Below are 18,859 nucleotides of genomic sequence, written 5' to 3' on the forward strand. Positions count from 1 at the left end.
ACCGGCCGCGCGTCCGCGCGCAGGCGGAACCCGACCTTACCGCCTGTGAACCGCCCCAGCCCGTCTTCGAAAACGTCTTTAAATCTGGAACTAAAATCATTTTCATTGAACACATCGTCAGTACTTCCTATTTTATTACAGGGAATTACAGTCGGTATTGGAATGTCTAGTTCTACCAGCCACTGTCGGCCTAACAAATTTGTTTTACCGCCTCTAATAATGTACAATTCCAATTCTTTCTTTTTATTTTTATAACACACAGTGCATACTAATTTACCTACCGGTTCAACAATCTCTCCTGTATAGTAACGTATTGTTAAGTTACTAGGTGTTATTTTAAATTGCGAAAAATATCTTACATAACCATCGTAACTAATGCACGAAATGGAACTACCGGTGTCTATTTCCATACACCAGTTAACATTATTAATATTTATTGTCACTAAGAACGGGGGGTATTTCTTATAGTTTTTTATATCTATGGAATAATTATAAGTAAATACCTCGTCACTCTCTTCGGTCTCGTCATACGCCACCTGTTCCGCCGTGGTGTCCTCGTACACTGCGAACAGCTGTTCATTACGCAACCGCGGGCACATCCTCTTTAGGTGCCCGTCCCGATTGCAGACCCGACACGTGTACATTCTGAACTTGCACGTGCTCGTGTCGTGCTGGCCGCCGCACGCCGCGCAGCCGGCCGGCGCGCGCTGCTGGCGCCCGCCGCCGCTCGTGCCGGCCGCGGTCGGCGCTGGTCGCGCACCGCGCGCGCTCCCGCCGCGCCCGGTTTTATCGCCCGCTGTTTGGCGTGACTCGCGCCTTCCATCTATGCCTTTTCTTTCTTCCCAGGCTCTCGAGCCACTAGCCCGTCGATTCGCATCTGATGACATCTGATACACCGTCATATTTCCAGTTTGTCTGGCTACCTGGTTCTCCACCACCGCTGCATCGGCTTCCGCTGCCTCCATCGTCATAGCTAACTTACAAGCTTTTTCAAACGACACATCATCTTCGGCGAATAATCGCTGTCTAATACTATCTTTCGTTAAACCGCATACCAACTGATCTCTTAAATTTTCGGATAGTCTTTGTTCTACAAAATTGCAAGTCATGGACATCTTCTTCAACCCGGCCACATATTCAGCTATACTTTCATTCGTTGCTTGTCTTCGCTGTCTGAATTTATAACGTTCTGCTAAAACGCTCGGTTTTGGTTGTAAATGTGACTTCATAATTTTTACCAATTCATCGAATTTTTTTGTAGAAGGCCGCGCCGGTGTACATAAGTTAACCATCAACTCGTACGCATCCGCACCGATCACTGTGATTAAAGTGGCCACTTTCACTGCTTCCTTCACATCGTTAGCGATAAAATATTGTTCCAAACGTTCGATATATAAGTCCCAACAATCCTTATTCATATCGAATGGTCCAACTTTTCCTACCGACATGACTCACTATTCGTCGTATTAAGTGGATATCTTTATTTAAGTTCACAAAATAACCACAAGTCCACACACTATTAACGTCGGCAATTACACGCGTGCTGAAAGTCCTTTTCGTCGCCAATGAAGAATATCCTGATCTGGAGTAGGGTCCTGGTATTGAGGAGCAGTATAAAAACACGTCCGTCCACTATTGCGTTTATTTCAAAGAGAAAGAAACAAACTACCTCACAAATAAAATAACAAAATAATCTAAAACTACCTCATACATTACAACACACATTACATACATACATACATTACATTACATTTTCTAATGGCGGTGTTAATGTGTTCTGACTAATTTGTACGGAAGCCAAAGCTATTAAGTTAATGGGTAATATTTCCTTTAGTCACATGTTTATTAGGTATTAAAATTATTGTTTTCTTTCACTGGTTATAGCAGACAAGCTCTTCCTCGCAACTTTGCTTACGTGAAAGAATATTTTATATTCACCTGAGTCCGACCTTTTTTTCAGATCTAGTGTCAACTTAAAACCTAGACGTGGGTCGCCAGCTTTATTATTTTGGATTTAATTTCAACATTCTTAAAATTCTTTATGAACAATTCGTGCTTTTTAAAGTACCTTTATGGTATTTGGCCGTTGTAAAGTAAGTATCATCATTTTTGAACATTAAACTACCGTGAGACTCACTCATATTAAATATATTGACCCGGATAACTCACGTCTTAAATCGAGTTTAGCTCGACATGTTTCGGGCTAATCCGTAGCCCTTCGTCTTCGGAGCAACGGGACTCAGCGGCTGCTGCAACACGCGCACTGCGCGCCGCCGCTCTGCTCGCGTGACTGACTGACTGAAGTATCATCATCATGTCAGCCGAAAGACGTCCACTGCTGGACATAGGCCTCCCCCCAAGGCTCTCCAATTAGACCGGTCTCAGTGGCGTAGCTACCAAGGGGCTAGGCGGGGCAGTGCCCCGGGGCCCTCAAGCTCAGGGGGCCCTCGAAATTCTGCTTTACTTATAGCTGATGATAAAGTTGCTTAGCATTTTTAAAGTATTTGTATATATAATGATTTTACTTCAAAAAACCTTACCACTTTTTAATAGCAGTGGGCCCCATTTTTTTATTTGCCCCAGGGCCCTAGGTTACCTAGCTACGCCACTGACCGGTCTTGTGCTTTCCGCATCCACCGCGATCCCGCAGGGCTACTACGAATATCGAAACTCGAAGTGCGTGTCGTGCGGTCCCTCTGACACTTATACTATTTAATACGAGAGCGAGAGGGACGGTACGATACGAACTTCGAGTTTCGAGTTTCGTAGTAGCCCTGCAGGCGCGATCTTATTAAGTATAGTCTTAGGGGCTGTTTCACCATCCATTGATTAGTGTTAACTGGCGGTTAGGTGTGATGCCGTCTCTATTTGTTTTGTTCGAATAGACGGAGACGGCCCTTAGTCCTACTAATATTATAAATGCGAAAGTTTGTGTGTGTGTGTGTGTATATGTTTGGTATGTAGAGAGCTGGAAATCTGGAATAACACATAGGCTACTTTTTATCCCGATATTCCCACGGGATAGGGATAAAATCTAAAATAAGAACCGCTGGGCTTAGCTAGCTGGGCTAATTTGGCATGGTTGTTTTTAAAGCAACGTCAATGAAAACCACGATGTAATTTTTGGGAATACCCACGGGAATTTTGTAAAAATCCCAGAATTTCAATTGTAAGTACCGGGTCGAATAGTTTACGCGTGCGAAGCATCGGGTAATCACTAGTTCTTTATAAAGTACCTACGCGAGGACTCGTGAGATAAAATAGGAAAATTATCCTGTGTAGTCTTAATTAGATTAAGTTTATTACTTCATTTAGTTATCACTAGGCGAACAATCGGAGTAGGTAGGATGAAGCCGAGTCTAATTTCAGAGAAAACGTGTTTTTCAGATTTACAAATACCAAGCCAATAAATGAAAATGGATAAACTTGATTTGTTTTTCCCTGAAGTAATGCGGTCAAGATAAGTGAAATAGAAAAAAGAAATAGTTTTATTTTTATTTTAGAAAAATTACAATACCTGCAGCAATAATACAACTTTATTATCAGGGGTCGGACAAAAAGTGCGGATGACGTAAAAATGACGTAATCTTGCACACAAGATGATGTTTTTATTTAAACTTCCGTGTGACATGTAGTAACAAAATAATCGTGTCAGTCAAAAAACGTACTTACGCATTTCAAGTGGCGATATCGTTTAATAAAGAGGTTGATAAATGATAAGTGATAATTGTTTATGAAAATCAAAAATACTATTTGAAATCATCCTATAAGTAGTTTGACGTCATCGGCACTTTTTGTCCGACCCCTGTTTATTATAAACAAAGCTGCAGTTGTTTCAAAAAAGGCATGCATGACACAGATATGTATGTATTATTATTATTATTTCGTATGGCTTTATTTCCCTTACAAAAAAAACAAAACTACAACCTAATGTCTAAATTAAGTAGCCAATCCCTAGCACCCGCCGTAAGCTCGAGCAAGTCGCTCATACCTCCCGCAAAACACCTGTTGGGGCACTCCTCCACTATGTGGTGGATGGTCTGATCCGGCGCTCCACAATCACAGGCTGCCGACGCCAAGAAGCCCCATTTTTTCAGGTTGTGGTTGCATCGGGCCACACCCGAACGGATACGGTTCAGCGCCACCCAGATCCCACGGCGCTCCCCGAAGCCACTCGGCAACTCAGTTGGGTCAAGGGTAGGGTCGCCATCCTGCTCAAGCCACTGTTTTTTCCATTCCCGTGCGGTGTCGAAGGGCTGTATGTATGTATGTACAACCGAGACGCTGATTTTCAGTGTATTCGCAAATCCGCAAATCAATTAAATTGAAAATAAAGTCAAAGCAAACATTGATATATTGTGATAAAACTTATGCAAACATAGAATGTATGTAAGGTATGTAAACCTCATGTAAACTCTTAATTGTTCAGAAATAGAGAAACGAACACAATTTACAAATGTTGAGATACACGAACAAAGGCGAACTTATCCTTTTAAGGGATCTCTACCAGTCTCTCTCTAATAGTCGCGCTTGCTCTGAGTGTAATAAAATTATAAAGCTAATTTTTGTTTATGATAAAACACATTTCACACTTGGCATTTACTCTCCCCATCACCATCCGCCAATTATCCGAAACCAATATCTCTTTGTTGTCTAAATGACATTACGATGTTCCAAATCAACGAGCCAGAATCGCGTGACATTGAGATGTCCCATTGTACCGGCGGCGTCAATTAGTTGCGTTTGGCGTTTGTGCAACTTTGACCTCTAGGGCCTTGGCCCGCTGGACAATCTCAACATATCTCAACGGGTGAGATTTAACGAGGTAAGTAAAGTATTTATTCTCGCTAGCCCCGAGCATGATTCACAAAGTGATTGGCGTGTTCGTTTAGATTTGGTAGTTATGCAATATTCCCAGGGCTGCCACTATCTCTCTCTCGAAGATAAGGAATAGCAATTCAGAGACGTATGCGGCCAGTGTCTTGGATTCCATACATATGGATAAAAATCTCGAAGTTCGTCAAAATTCGGTCACCCCTAAGTGAAATCCGGACAAAGTCAAAATATCTTAATTTATTGAATCAGGCGTTACTTTGCAGAGGTCCATATCAATGAACAAAAAGAATTTCCTTGCTCACCCAGAGGCGTCTTTACCTATAGTGCAGTGTGTGCGTTGCACACGGGCGCAGCGGTGTTAGGGGCGCCGGCCGCGGCACTTTGTCACACTTTGTACCTAAGTATTCCAATTTGACCGCGCGCTTCCAAAATAGCGGTAAAGTAATAATTGCACACGGGCGCTACATGGGCTAAAGACGCCGCTGTGCTCACCCGCGACCTTACGATAGCTAAGCTTATGCAAAATATGCGTGTTCATGCAGTTCCTCCACCTCCACACTGTAAGAACACACACAAATCACACATACCCATCTATCACCACCACCACACTACACTGACGAGTTTCGAACTCAACCAGAGCTCATCTTCAGAATGACACAACCGCATTCATTCATGTAACTGCACCCACCTAACATGTACAGTAACACCTGTGATGTTCCAGCAAAATAAATCATTTCATTTCATATTTTGCATAAGCTTAGCTATCGTAAGGTCGCGGGTGAGCAAGGAAATTCTTTTAGTTCAAAATATCTTTATTCAATTCAGGCAAAAAAAGCACTTATGAATGTCAAAAAATCTTCTACCGGTACAGAAATAATCTGTTGAGAAGTACCCGGCAAAAAACTCAACGAGATATTTTTTTAAACAGATTTACAATATCAAATTAGATACTTTATTTTTTGTTTTTTATTTGACTGGATGGAAAACGAGCAAGTGGGTCGTCCTGATGGTAAGAGATCACCACCGCCCATAGACAACTGCAACACCAGGGTATTGCAGATGCGTTGCCAACCTAGAGGCCTAAGATGGAATACTTACTTATGACTTACATCATAAGTATTTAAATAGTACATTTTCAACACAGTCGATTCGCTATTTGAAGTATGGGATCGCCAATGTGGGTCAGAATTATATCTTAACATCCCTGTCCGTGATATAATCATTATTTTTTAATACGCATGTCGTTTCGGAATTTTGTAAATTAAACGTATTGCATAATTTCCCTAAAAGGACCCATATTTTTGTTAGTTTAGGCTAAGTTTGAGTCTGTGTCTGAAGTGGTCGGACAGAACTGACTGCGAGTTGTCGGCTAGTAGTTATGACCAATAGCCAGAAGTGTTGACAGAATCGATTAGTTTTTGACGTTTCGTCGATAATTTAAGCACTAGCATCCAGGGATGAGATTAGTACTTAGGTAGTTAAGTTGATTAATGCACGACGGATTTCCAGCGCTTATTTAGCAATCTAACGTGCGCTTAATTGCGTGTATACGTAAGGATGTACGGTCCTACGCATAGGGCTTGCACTAAAATAACCGGCCAAGATTCCGTAGATATTTGTAGATTAGTTAGATTAGAATTATAGCCTAAAAGTAACAAAATTAAATGAGATTTTGACTTTGACTTTGTCCGAATTTTATTTGAGGTGACCGAATTTTTTTACGATATCCAATTTTTTTAAAGATATCCGATACGTCTTGGTATGTTTGACTTTTAGCTATTACTTTTTTTAATGCTAGCCCTATACGTACCGTACATACTAGACATATGTTACGTGAGAGTAATATATATACGTGTAATACACCCAGAAATAGGTTTAAGCCTAGGGCTAAGGTAATTTAAAGTTGTCGGTTTGTCCTTAATGATGTAATTGCTAGTTTCTAGGTTCTGTTCAGGTACAAATAATTTAGTTTGTGTTTCAAACGCCTGCAATTTACAAACCATTTTCTATAATCAACAGTAATTCTACTAATATTAAGTAGATGCCAAAGTTTTTTCATCTCTCCTGTTCGGAAAGTTTAATTTTCATGGGTTGATAGTCGGGTGGAAAATTGCGTTTTCATCTCTAGGGTGAAGTATAAGTAAGTGCTTATATCAAACTTACAAGGAAAACTATAACGGTTAAGTTTTCTTGAGAATTATTATTATTAGTTTAAGAGTAAATAGCAGCCTAAGGTATAAAATATACCTAAACTTGGAATATTCCGTACAAAATACGAAATCCTTAGAAAAATATTACTTATTTTTTTAATGGCTTTGGAACCCTATTTCGGGCGTGTCCGACACGCTCTTGGCCGGTTTTTTTTTATAGTCGGCCGTGGCAAGTGGCCAGGTCGAAAAGGTACCGTTGGAGGTTGTATATAAGTAAATTCAATGTATTATTATTCTCATTTTTTTGTAGTATTTTTCTTTCCTCACAGTCGAAATGAAAAGTAGTGTCTAACTCGGGTGAAATGGGTCTCTTTCCACCCTTGGTTATCATTCTACTAACGTATTTTTGTAACGCTTAAACAGCTGTATTTGAAAAAAATGTTTGTAAAATCACGGTCAAAATATTTTTTCACTTTAGTACCTTGTCTCTATTAGGGATCATCTCAGCCTATACAAGTCCCAGTGTAGATACAGGCATCCTCTCAGAATGAGAGAGCTCAGACTTTCCTGTTGAAGTTTACGAAAATATAAAATAAACAATAGTGTATGTTATGTATGTATCATCAGCCAAATATGTGGTCTATCAATTTTTAAACAAGTTCCTATCAAATTAATATGTCGCTAAAGATGAACTTCCCCTTTCAAGTTGACACGCACGTCTATTGGTATTATTGTTTTATGACATTCAAACGATTATCAACTTTAGGGTGGTAGACCACATATTTGGCTGATGGTACATGTCAGCTATCGTATGCTCGTGTGGTTACTAGAGGACTATGGTTAAAAGGTTGTGGTTCATGTATTTAGTAGGTCATTGATACTAGTACCTACTTATAATTAAATTACTCAACAAATAATGCAAGGACATGTCAAACTCTCCGATCTAAACATTGTGTCAAGGACAATCAAAAATCAAAAATTTCGCCCGTGGCACAGCTAAAGCTGCGTGTACACTGCGAGTACGCATTAAAATATTCCGTGGGCTAAATGCCTTCAATTTAGCTTTTAGTTTTACAGCAAGCAAATATATTCACACCACCTAATATAATATGTAATATGCAAGCCTATGTCCAAATGTAGTTTGTATTTTTTTTTAAACAGTGACTATGCAATAGAAATTACAGACAATGACATAATAACTTGAGTTTTGAACAAAACAGTTTCACATCAACAACAATAACACAGCAACAACAGTTTCAGTTTCAGATATTTTTTACATAATTACACTATACAATTTGAAAATAAAACATTTACATATATCGCAGCTTTACTCACCAAACAACCTGTTTAAACGGTTTTATGGTAGCCGCGAAATAAGTACTTACAGCACTTATGGCATAGTTATAGTAACCTATAGCATAATGTAACGTGGTCGAACTTGTTCTTTGACCCGCCCAACTTTTGGGGATTTATGTCAAACTGGTTTGCTCGTAACAAATTGCAAAAGAATGTTACATTTATTTTAATAATACTCGCAGATCTCGATATGGTTAATAGGTGTCGTAAGTTTATTATATGGCACATTTTTACGTTGAGAAATTTTCACTTGATCTATTACTTATTTTGTAAAACGGTGGCAAGTGTGAGTCGGCATCAAAAACAGTTGGTGTACAGATTTGATGATAATTAATAATGTTTTTCCATCGTACTTTGACGTATAGTTCCGTATATATCTCGCTTGCTCAATTAACTACATAATATATTTTTATCTAATCAAACTGAACAGAACCGGTTATTAATTTTGACAATTTATAATTTAATTTTTTTGATTCCTCATTATATCTGAGTGTCTCTGTAATTAAATATTTATGTAATGATAAAAAAATAAATAATAAATTGATAGTATATTATGTATATATGTGTGTGTGTGTGTGTGTGTGTGTGTATTTCGTACTTTTTCACCTTTTTGTCACGAAATTATTGTATTTATTATTATAGTGTCAAATGTCAAAACGGTTGTACGATAGGGTAGGTTAATTACATACTTATAATTTATCATTATAATTGAGAAAACATGATAAATACATTACATCTACCTATTGATAGTTATGTTATGATATACATATTTAGTATAGGATATTAGGAATCTAATGAAATAATATCAAACAGAATAATATTTGAATTTATGAAGTTGAATTAAAAATGGATGAGAATTGTTTAGTTTAGTTTATTATTCATTCAAAATAATACATCGTAAATTACAAAAATGTCAGTTACAACTAAATATCTATATTAAAAGGCGCCATTTCACGATATGCCTAGGAATTTCGTGAGATGGCAGATATTACGATTGGCCGCCGACATAATAATATTGTGCAAGGTCCGCCCGGATTGCTACCACCATCTTGCTCGCTAATCCTGCCGTGAAGCAGCAGTGCTTGCACTGTTGTGTTTCGGCGTGGAGAGTAAGACAGCCGGTGAAATTACTGGCACTTGAGGTATCCCATCTTAGGCCTCTAGGTTGGCAACGCATCTGCAATCCCCCTGGTGTTGCGAGTGTCTATGGGCAGTGGTGATCTCTTACCATCAGGAGACCCACTTGCTCGTTTGCCAACCAGTCGAATAAAAAAAAAAAATATATACATACCTATACCTGTGTTTTCTGTACTGCTTACTGTGTGTTGGTGTGCAATAAAGAGTTACTTATTGTATTGTATTGTATTGTATATTGAAGTCGTCAAAGTTATAATAAAGTAAATAAGTTTAACAACAATATAAAAAATAAAAATCGTGTAGTTTTTCGTCCTGTCCGTCTGTTTGTCACCTAAGTCATTAATGTATGATACTCCGCTATATTTGTTGTTTTATCATCACATAAATACCTTCGCATATACGAGTAACACTTCACTTAACGGTCTTTATGTCCTGGCTACTTGATCTTTGCGACACCATCAGCTCCAGTTGGTTAGGTCATAAACACGGTTGTGCTAGGAAGTCTAGACTTGGTCCCACATATGGCTAAAATAGGCGCGCGCGCACGTGCATTGTGCGCGGTCCCACTCGCCCACGTAACGAGAACGGGAGGTTAAAAAACTACTTCGTTAAAATGATAAATAATTCGCTTAACAGAAAAAAATAAATTTTGTCATACAAGCTTTTCATCATCAGCATCATCATTCCAGACTATATAATATGTCCCACTGCTGGGCCCAGGCCTCCTCTCCCAATAAGATGGCTTGAGCCGTAGTTCCCACGCGGGCCCAGTACGGGTTGCGAACTTCACACATACCGTTGAATTGCTTCGCTTGTTGTGCAGGTTTCCTCACGAAGTTTTCCTTCACCGTTAAGCTCGTGGTAAATTTAAAATATGATTTCGCACATGAATTTCGAAAAAGTCAGAGGTGCGGGCTGGGGATTGAACCCACGATCCTCTGCTTGAGAAGCGATAGGTCAAACCAGTAGGTCACCACGGCTCACACAAGATTTTTAATTTATTTAATGGTATCTGCTCGTATTGTCTTCCAAACTAAGCAATTTATTCCACGAGTTAATTCTACTTCTAAAGGTATGTGAAATTGAACCTTGCAAGACTCCATCTTCATTTAAACAAAGTTAAAAAACTCGTGGTATATTCCATCCCAGCCTAAATGCCAGAAACTCAGAAATGCGAGTCCGTGTTAAAGCCACGATCGACAACGATATGCTTGAGAGGTAGGTCAACCCACTACTACACCACGGGTATGAGAGAATATGATACATTCCCTTAATAGTCCCGTGAGCCTATGGACACGCGCACAGAAGATTTAGTGAAAGTGCTGTTTATCAGTAAGCCGCGAGACGAGCCGACACACCTCGCGCTACTAACTGCCACACGTATGCAACAGATTTAACGCGTCAAGCTTTGCAATTGGATCATTGAGCTTTTGCTAGACTGCGCGAGATTGCGCTACGTAAACTTTATTGGTTTAGTCGTGAAGATAGACATACATTTAGACGACCAGATGGCCTAGTGGTTAGAGAACCTGACTACGAAGCTCGAGGTCCCGGGTTCGATTCCCGTGTCGGGGCAGATATTTGTATGAAAAATACGAATGTTTGTTCACGGGTCTTGGGTGTTTACTATGTATTTTAAGTATGTATCTATCTATATAATTATATTTATCCGTTGCTTAGTACCCATAACACAAGCTTTGCTAAGCTTACTTTGGGACTAGGTCAATTGGTGTGAATTGTCCTGTGATATTTGTTTATTAACGTAATGTAGATGAAAGATAAGAGTAAATATCGCAGCCATTGTATCTAATAGTTCTGTGTATGTATATAAATGTATGTGAACTCTTTATTGTACAAAAGAAAATAGCAAAATAGAAATGGTAGAATTTTGAGATGCTTGTACTAAGCCGGATTTTTCCCTTTAAGGGATCTATACCAGTCAACTTTCGAGTAGTTTGTTCTCTAATTTATCGTTGAAAATATTTTTCCCAAATGATGAATGAACTTTTTTTAGGGTATATCTGCGGTTCCTTGAAGATTTGAAAAAATCAAACTTTAAGTCAACGCAATCAAAAGTTACAGTCATTAAACAACGTGATTCCGTAATCCGTACAAATTGCCGTTCATTGAAAACCTATAGGGTACTTCCAGTTGTCCTAAAAACTTAAAATTTGGTGTGAAGGTAGCTATTATAACAAAACTAACTAGAAAAGTCTGAAAATGTTGATTTTTTTATGTGTGTCTGTAAATATCAATGACCAATATAATCTGACCCCACACTTTTGTTTTTGCTTAGGAGTAGGCTATGCTTGCACTGGATGTATTACGAGTAGATACATCACTAGGAAAAAGCGGGAAATATCATCAACACACGATTGCCGTTTACATACCTATAAATGTGTACGGAACCCTCGGTTTGCTCGGTTTTTTTTAACTGTAGCGCACGTCGGGCAGTTCGAAAAAGCATTGTATGGCAACAAGCTCAAAACATAGGTACTAAAATTAAAATTATTATAAATTTAATGTCATCTGTAGATATTAATACTGATACACTGAAAATAAATAAAATGAAACAAAACTTTACTCATTATGATTAAAACTAAAAATTATTAAATTTATTTATAAAAATTATTATTTTATTCTAAAATTTCTAATTGGTGTTTTGGAGTCTTTTTGTATTTTTTATTTCAACTCCAAATTTGTTACTTTTACGGGTACTTTTACGGGTCCCGTGGAACCATATCGAAAATACAAACTGAGACACGGATACACAGAAAAACCAGAAAAAGAGTCCAGCACTGGGAATCGAACCCAGGTCCTCAGCAATCCCGTGCTGCGTGCTACCTACACCACTGCTGGACAAAATGTCTAAAATTTCTGTATAAGTGTGATAATGACAAGCAGTTTTAGTATATATAGTACATTTTAAATGCATTTCTTGTGTTTATTATCCACTTACCTAGATAAACAAAGATCATAGGAGAACTACCCTTAAATGAGGTATGTCCATGTTATGCGAACTTACATAAAAGCTCACTACCTACGAGTTTTGCTCAATGCTCATCACATATTTGAGTACACGCTAAAACTACCTTTGTCACATAACAATTGACACCATAATTATTAACTGTATTCAAGCGAGTGTTCGTCTAAGTCCATTATTCATAAATAATGACTGCCGTCTCGTTAACTTTAGCGCCGGTGTGATGAGCTGACTAATGATGTCGACAAGATATAATCCTAACTATTATGTGACAGAGTATTGGCATAGTATACTAGTTTATAACAGAGGGTACACTCGTTTATCCCGGTGCTCAGGTTTACTCAGGTATTATTATTATTATTTTTGTATTTTTTTCTTTAATTGTTTATATGTGTACTGTAGTTTTAAGTTTTTTAGTTGTATTTTATTCTGAAAAAATTACGTTCTGCCAAGTTTCATGCGGCGCATTCTTCTTGGCAATGATGGTCTTTCCGAAAGTGCCCACTGCGGCCTATTTACTGAATAAATGATTCGAACTTGAATGTATTTCTTGCAAATTATTCTTTTCTATCGTTCCCAGATCTTTATTTTTACGTTTTATTTCACACATGCCCGCAATAGAGAAGTAGAAAAAATAAATAATTTTAGGTTCACTTCTTCAAGACTTCTTCTGTACGATGCATAACTATTTTGTGTATTTTTTTTACCTGGATTTTGAGAAACAGGGACTCCTAGCACAAGATCAAGAGCCAGCGATTTCTCTTGTAAGCATTTCTAACTAAACTAACTAAAATCAACGTTTAAAATTTTCATTATTTGGTCTGAACTCTACGCGAGTTTAAAATAAATCATATCACATTCTAATATTTCATGTCAAAGGTTGTTGTCGTTGAAAGTGTGCGGGCGCAGGCAGTTTCAATTCCGAGTCACGACGCGCTGTCACGGAACACTAAATCTAGCTTAACATCTGTATATGTCTCTGCGAGTGCAGACGATAGAGATATGAAGTCCTTTATCCCATTTTAAATGATAACAACACGAATAACTCACGTCTGAATCGAGTTTAGCTAGACATGTTCGGGCTAATTCGTAACCTTCTTCTGGGCGCGACGGGCGGGAGTATTGCAGCAGCCGCCGAGTCACGTTGCTCCCAGAAGAAGAGTTACGGATTAGCCCGAAATATGTCGAGCTAAACTCGATTTCAAACTTGGTTTTCGTGTTGTTATCATTTAAAATGAGTGAGTCTCCGGTAGTTCATGACGCCTGTTTGTTTGTTTTTTACCTGTTTACGTCTTAACCGCTGAACCGTTAGATGAAATTCGGTATACAGTACAAGTTCCGGGGAAGAACATAGGATAGTTTTTATTCCGGAAAATTGCATAGTTTCCACGAAATAGCAATAAAAGAATTGAAACTGCTAGTAGGTCGTACTACTACCTAGTCTAGATAGATTTTTTATTTTTCTAGAGTTCGCACAAGCATTTCCGCTCGTCCATTACTATCCGGACAGCTGAGGGCTCCAATTCCCTGCGTCTATGTTCCATGATTGCTACAATCAGGCCGTCTTGAAATCTAGGATGAATGGGCATTTATTAAGCAGCGTTTGCACCAGAGATGTGCGAGGGTGTGTTGTGAGGATCATTTACCTCTCCTCGCTCCGCTCAGCTGTTTCCACCAGAGATGTCCTGTGCGAGTGTGAAATGAAGCGTTCTATTTGGTTAGAAAAGAAAGAAAGAAAGAAAATACATTTATTCACAACACAAGACACAACAATAGTATTAAGTACAAATAGACAACACGTAGGAAAGTATGTGTATTGCGGTTGTGATAGGACACTGGCTCAGCATAATGCTGAAGCGTTAATAATAAACACCCCCAGCGCTGATTTTCAGCCAGCACCGTTGGTGACCCTCGGACCGCTACAAAGATATACTACACAGTTTTAAGTGAAAAACACATCCCTCTCAACACATTCCTCACACATTATTGGTGGGAAACAGTGCTTTAAGCGTTCTCCGTCTTAGTCCACATTCACTCAAGAAAAGCAAATGAGAACATACTTACATCTAGATGAACTTAATATCGAGAAAGTTCACGTCCAATATACTCGTAATAGTCACACTAGCCTATTAATGTATCATTATGTAACACAAATATTGCTATATCGTGACCGGGTGGCTCGCCCGTACCGATCTGTCAAGATAACATTGACAGCTTCGACAGACGGGCTCTAATCGTACATTGCGAATATTAATGTAATAAGAAGATCTCGAAAAATTTTACCAATAGGCTGGTGTTGTAAAAAAACCTAATAAAATAATTTATACATTTTTAGTGACACCAAGTAGATGAATAGTTTTTTTTTAATTAAAATCTGTACTTTATTGTCAGTAACAAATACTTATAGGCATTTTTTTATATTTAAGAACAGTATAATTAATAATTTTGTTTGTACAAATTACTTTAGGTGAAGGTAAAGCATCGAAAAAAAATTAAGGAATAGTACATTGTGTCTTAAGGGCGGTAAATAAGGAATTACGAACGAGAGTCTATTAATGAGTCGATGTTCGTAATTCTAGTACCGCCAGTGCGACATACAATGTTTTTCATCACATTTGCGAGTAAAATTTTATATTTGTAAAAGAAAAAATATAATTCTTCCAAATATTGGCGAAACTTAGGCTGCGCTCTTGCAGCGCCGCCCTCCCCCCCCCCCCACAGCATGCGCCTGAGCCGCGTGTGCATGTGATCCTTCTACTGCGCGCGCAGCAGCAGCGCGCCATCAGTATCAGTACGGGCAATGACTCATGCGACCGACCAAGGGCTTCATGACAAGAAAATTAGTACGCGAAATGACTCATTTACCGACCTTGTGGTCCATCAACAAAATGGACGTATGACCTGGTTAAAGCCGCGGGTTCACGGTGGATGCAGGCCAATTCCAATAGAAGCAATTGGAGGTCCATGCCGAACAGTGCACGTCCTACAGCTCATAGGATGGTGAGGGAGAAACGGGATACAGAATGCTACTTACATTTATAAAATTGATATCTATCAATATTTTTTTCACTTCATGCTCGTAAAGTTCGTGTTTATGCTGTATCTAGGCGACATAAAATGACTTTTTATGCTCTAGTGCATAAAATAAAATCTTCGTCTAATACCAACTCAAGACCAAGGTAATCAGGTGTCAACAGCCACAAAAAAAAAGTTCTATTTATTTTAAATATTTTTTTAATTTATATAAAACTAAATCAATCAAATCAATCATAATAATCAGTCAATTAAAATAATGGAATTATATAATAATGCATAAAAAATAAAAGGTACATAGAAAGTGAATCATTGTTTCCACTGTTGCTATTTTCATTTCCTCGCCATCGAAGTGAAAGCAGAGTGTAAAACTCGAGCATTAAACCCATTTTCCCCTCGACGTGTCTATCCACCCTCGCCGTACCGGCTATATGAACGCCTCGGGTAAAATGGCTCGTTTTATGCTCTTGTTGTACAATCTACTTATTTTCAATGTATTATAACTAATCTTATTTTTTCCATCTCATAAGGCATATGAGTCAAAGGCCGCTTTGTAATAATTAATATCAACGATTAATGGGCTTGCGTCAATTAACTCATGTAACATTAGTTAGCATTGGGCACTTAGGAATTGGGTAAGACATATTCTAGGAACTTACATGCCTACGACGTCAAGACTGTATCTAAGTATCAGTCGAGAGGAAATCTATGTCCGAGGATTAATAAATATTAATAACCGTCTCAGAGTACTTAGCAACTTTTTATCGCAAAGTGTGTGACGGACGTCGGTTATCACCGCCCGCACGCACTGAGTTTTGTGGTATGAGGCTCGCTGCAGCTCTTGTCAAACGCGCGCCTGGGCGGTCGAGCCGACGCTGTTAGAATTAAATGACACACTTGGTGTTTGGTTTGGAGCTAGTTGGATGTGATTTGACAAAGTTGCGTATTTCATAAATAGTACCTGGGCGACCGAGCTTTGCTCGGGCTCAAACTCGATAATAAGCGTAAAAAATATACAGACAATGTTTAGCGAAGAAAAAACTTTAATTGGTTTAAAAATCGGATTTATAGTGATTTTTTAAAAAACTGTATGTACTGTCTCTTTCTCAAATGAGTCTTTCTATGTCTATGTCTTTCTCTGTGTACTTATCTTGAATTCAAACCTTAACTTTGTTATTTGTAAAGGTAGCTTAAAACATGTTCTCTATTCGATAACAGGCACTGTGAAGTTTAATTGCCAACGGTGCTGGCTGAAAATCAGCGCTGGGTGTTTAATTATTAACGCTTCAGCATTATGCTGAGCCAGTGTCCTATTCACAACCCCAATGACACATACTTTCCTTCGTGTTGTCTATTTGTACTTAATATTATTGTTGTGTCTTGTGTTGTGAGTAAATGTATTTTCTTTTTTTTTTAATTATAAACATATAAAAAATCTTAAAAATAAATAAATACGTTTTGATAGCTCATTGATATCTCCAAAAGTAAAGCCTGATTCATACAAGTATTACAGTTGCGAGAGAATCCCAAGTTTTGTAAACTGGCCTTTATATTGTTACCATAATGTCCATCAAATCGAAAGTGCATTGCGTCACAATGAAGATCCACTCTTGCGCAGTCAATGATGCGTTCAGTATTTTCTAATACGGTCGCTATTTCTTATTTCGGCGTGTAACTATTACTTTTTGGGGCCAGTCATTTGTTACACATTTAATACAAGTAAAAGTATAGATGATCTTATAACAACAGTGCAAAAACAAATTGCTGTAAAGATAATCGAATCATTAAGCTTGGGCTTTATATTAACAAGTTTTAAATTTGAACTTCTTATCGTGCCAGAGGGCCTACTCCGAAGTTCGAAAATCGAAGTTCGTATCGTACCGTCCTCTCGCTTCGTACTTCGTATTACATAATATATAGTGTCAGAGGGACCGCACGACACGAACTTCGAGTTTCGTAGTAGCCCTGCAGATATGTTTGATACGGGATGATAAATAGATCGATAGACATATATTTAATACCTTCTGAAAAGAACGTTATAAAAACACATGTCAGGTAAGATAAGAAACTTCCAATATTTTGTTAATGTATAGGTGGGTAAGGCTCACAAGCGGTTTGCCGCTCGCTCCAGTGTGTCATGAATTTTGATATTTATATTTATAATTTTCTACTAATATAGGATGAATACTCACTTCAAAGAGAAACTACTTGTACCAGAAGTTGACGGCAATAGTTATTGTATGCATCAATATGCATAACATACTGGACAGGCGGGCAAACGCCCTGAGCTTACCCAGGTACCAATAAAAGGGGCGCGTGGCAGACTTTGGTCATACCGTAAGTTTTGTCAGAATCACGTTTGTCATTATTTTTCCCCAATGAAACCTTACATTTTTCTGAAATTTTTGAAAGGATCACTATGGTTAGATTAGGTTTGTTTTATAACAATTTTGAACAATTATTGCATTCAGAGAAGAAAGAGTTATGACAAACGATCAGTCGGACAAACATTACATTCGGACTTTTATTTATTTATTTAATAAGTATGCGAGCCAATATGGACCCCAAATAAAATAATGGTAATCACAAATACAATAAAATTACATCAAAATAAAAAATTATAATGTCAAATGAGAATGACATTCGAAGATACCATTATGATCAATAAAATTAAACACGCACGCACGCACGCACACAACACACAGAGGTCTGTCTAGGGCCCATTCTGAAATTTACCGCTGGACCTAAATGTCCAGCACATGCTGAGACCATTGTCACACAGTATAATTTATAGTCATTTTTGTTTTTATTTACAAAACATTGTATCATTTTCTGATTTACTTTTATTGGTGACAATAAAGGTTTTTTTTAAAATTTTGAATTTGAATTAAAAATTTTAAATGTAAACTAATATGAATAGCCATGGTGGTCTAGTAGCTAACAGTTACGGCATGGTTACGGTCAGAGACTGTGTCGTCACGCGTGCTAAACCGTTTAACACGGCGTTACGTCACGAACCCCCACTCCGAACTTTGATGCGCGTCATATTTTTAATTTTTTCTTTGATTCATGAAAGAATCATACATTTAATAAGTAACTCGGGGAACGTTAGCACGGCAACAAGCTTATACTAATAATTAATTGATCCGACTGCGTATAAGGGAGTCCTCTGAGCTTTAAATCCACGGCTCGATTCTACTCGGATAACTGCACTTATTTTATTCTGCTACTATATAAAAATAAGACTACTATTAATTTCATTTCTTTTTCATACAAATTGAATGTAATTATCAATGTATGCGATACACAACTAAATTGAAGGCTCATTGATAAATGTTTATCTTAGAGATGTCAAAAAATATTA

At 38.1% G+C, this 18,859-nt stretch overlaps 2 protein-coding genes across 2 annotated transcripts in view; both read right to left on the bottom strand.

The window, feature by feature from the left end:
- LOC141431439 (glucose dehydrogenase [FAD, quinone]-like) overlaps positions 1-18,859 on the bottom strand; it is a 120,580-nt gene that overhangs the window by 69,367 nt on the left and 32,354 nt on the right. The gene's annotated exons all lie outside the window — the stretch shown is intronic.
- LOC141431525 (uncharacterized) lies at positions 580-1,495 on the bottom strand. Its single transcript, XM_074092711.1, has 2 exons — positions 662-1,495; positions 580-602 (listed from the first exon to the last, which is right to left on the bottom strand). The coding sequence occupies exons 1-2, from the start codon at positions 1,446-1,448 to the stop codon at positions 580-582; spliced, it is 810 nt and encodes a 269-aa protein (XP_073948812.1). The 5' UTR covers positions 1,449-1,495.

The sequence above is a fragment of the Choristoneura fumiferana genome, chromosome 9 (genome assembly GCF_025370935.1).
Source record: "Choristoneura fumiferana chromosome 9, NRCan_CFum_1, whole genome shotgun sequence".
In the NCBI taxonomy this organism is placed as follows: Eukaryota; Metazoa; Arthropoda; class Insecta; order Lepidoptera; family Tortricidae; genus Choristoneura; species Choristoneura fumiferana.

Bases quoted from the DNA above. Each gene is read 5' to 3' on its own strand.
- LOC141431525 (XM_074092711.1), bottom strand. From the start codon at position 1,448: ATGTCGGTAGGAAAAGTTGGACCATTCGATATGAATAAGGATTGTTGG. The intron at 603-661 runs GCACGTGCAAGT...GGGCACCTAAAG, and splicing joins CGGCGGCCAGCACGACACGA to AGGATGTGCCCGCGGTTGCG.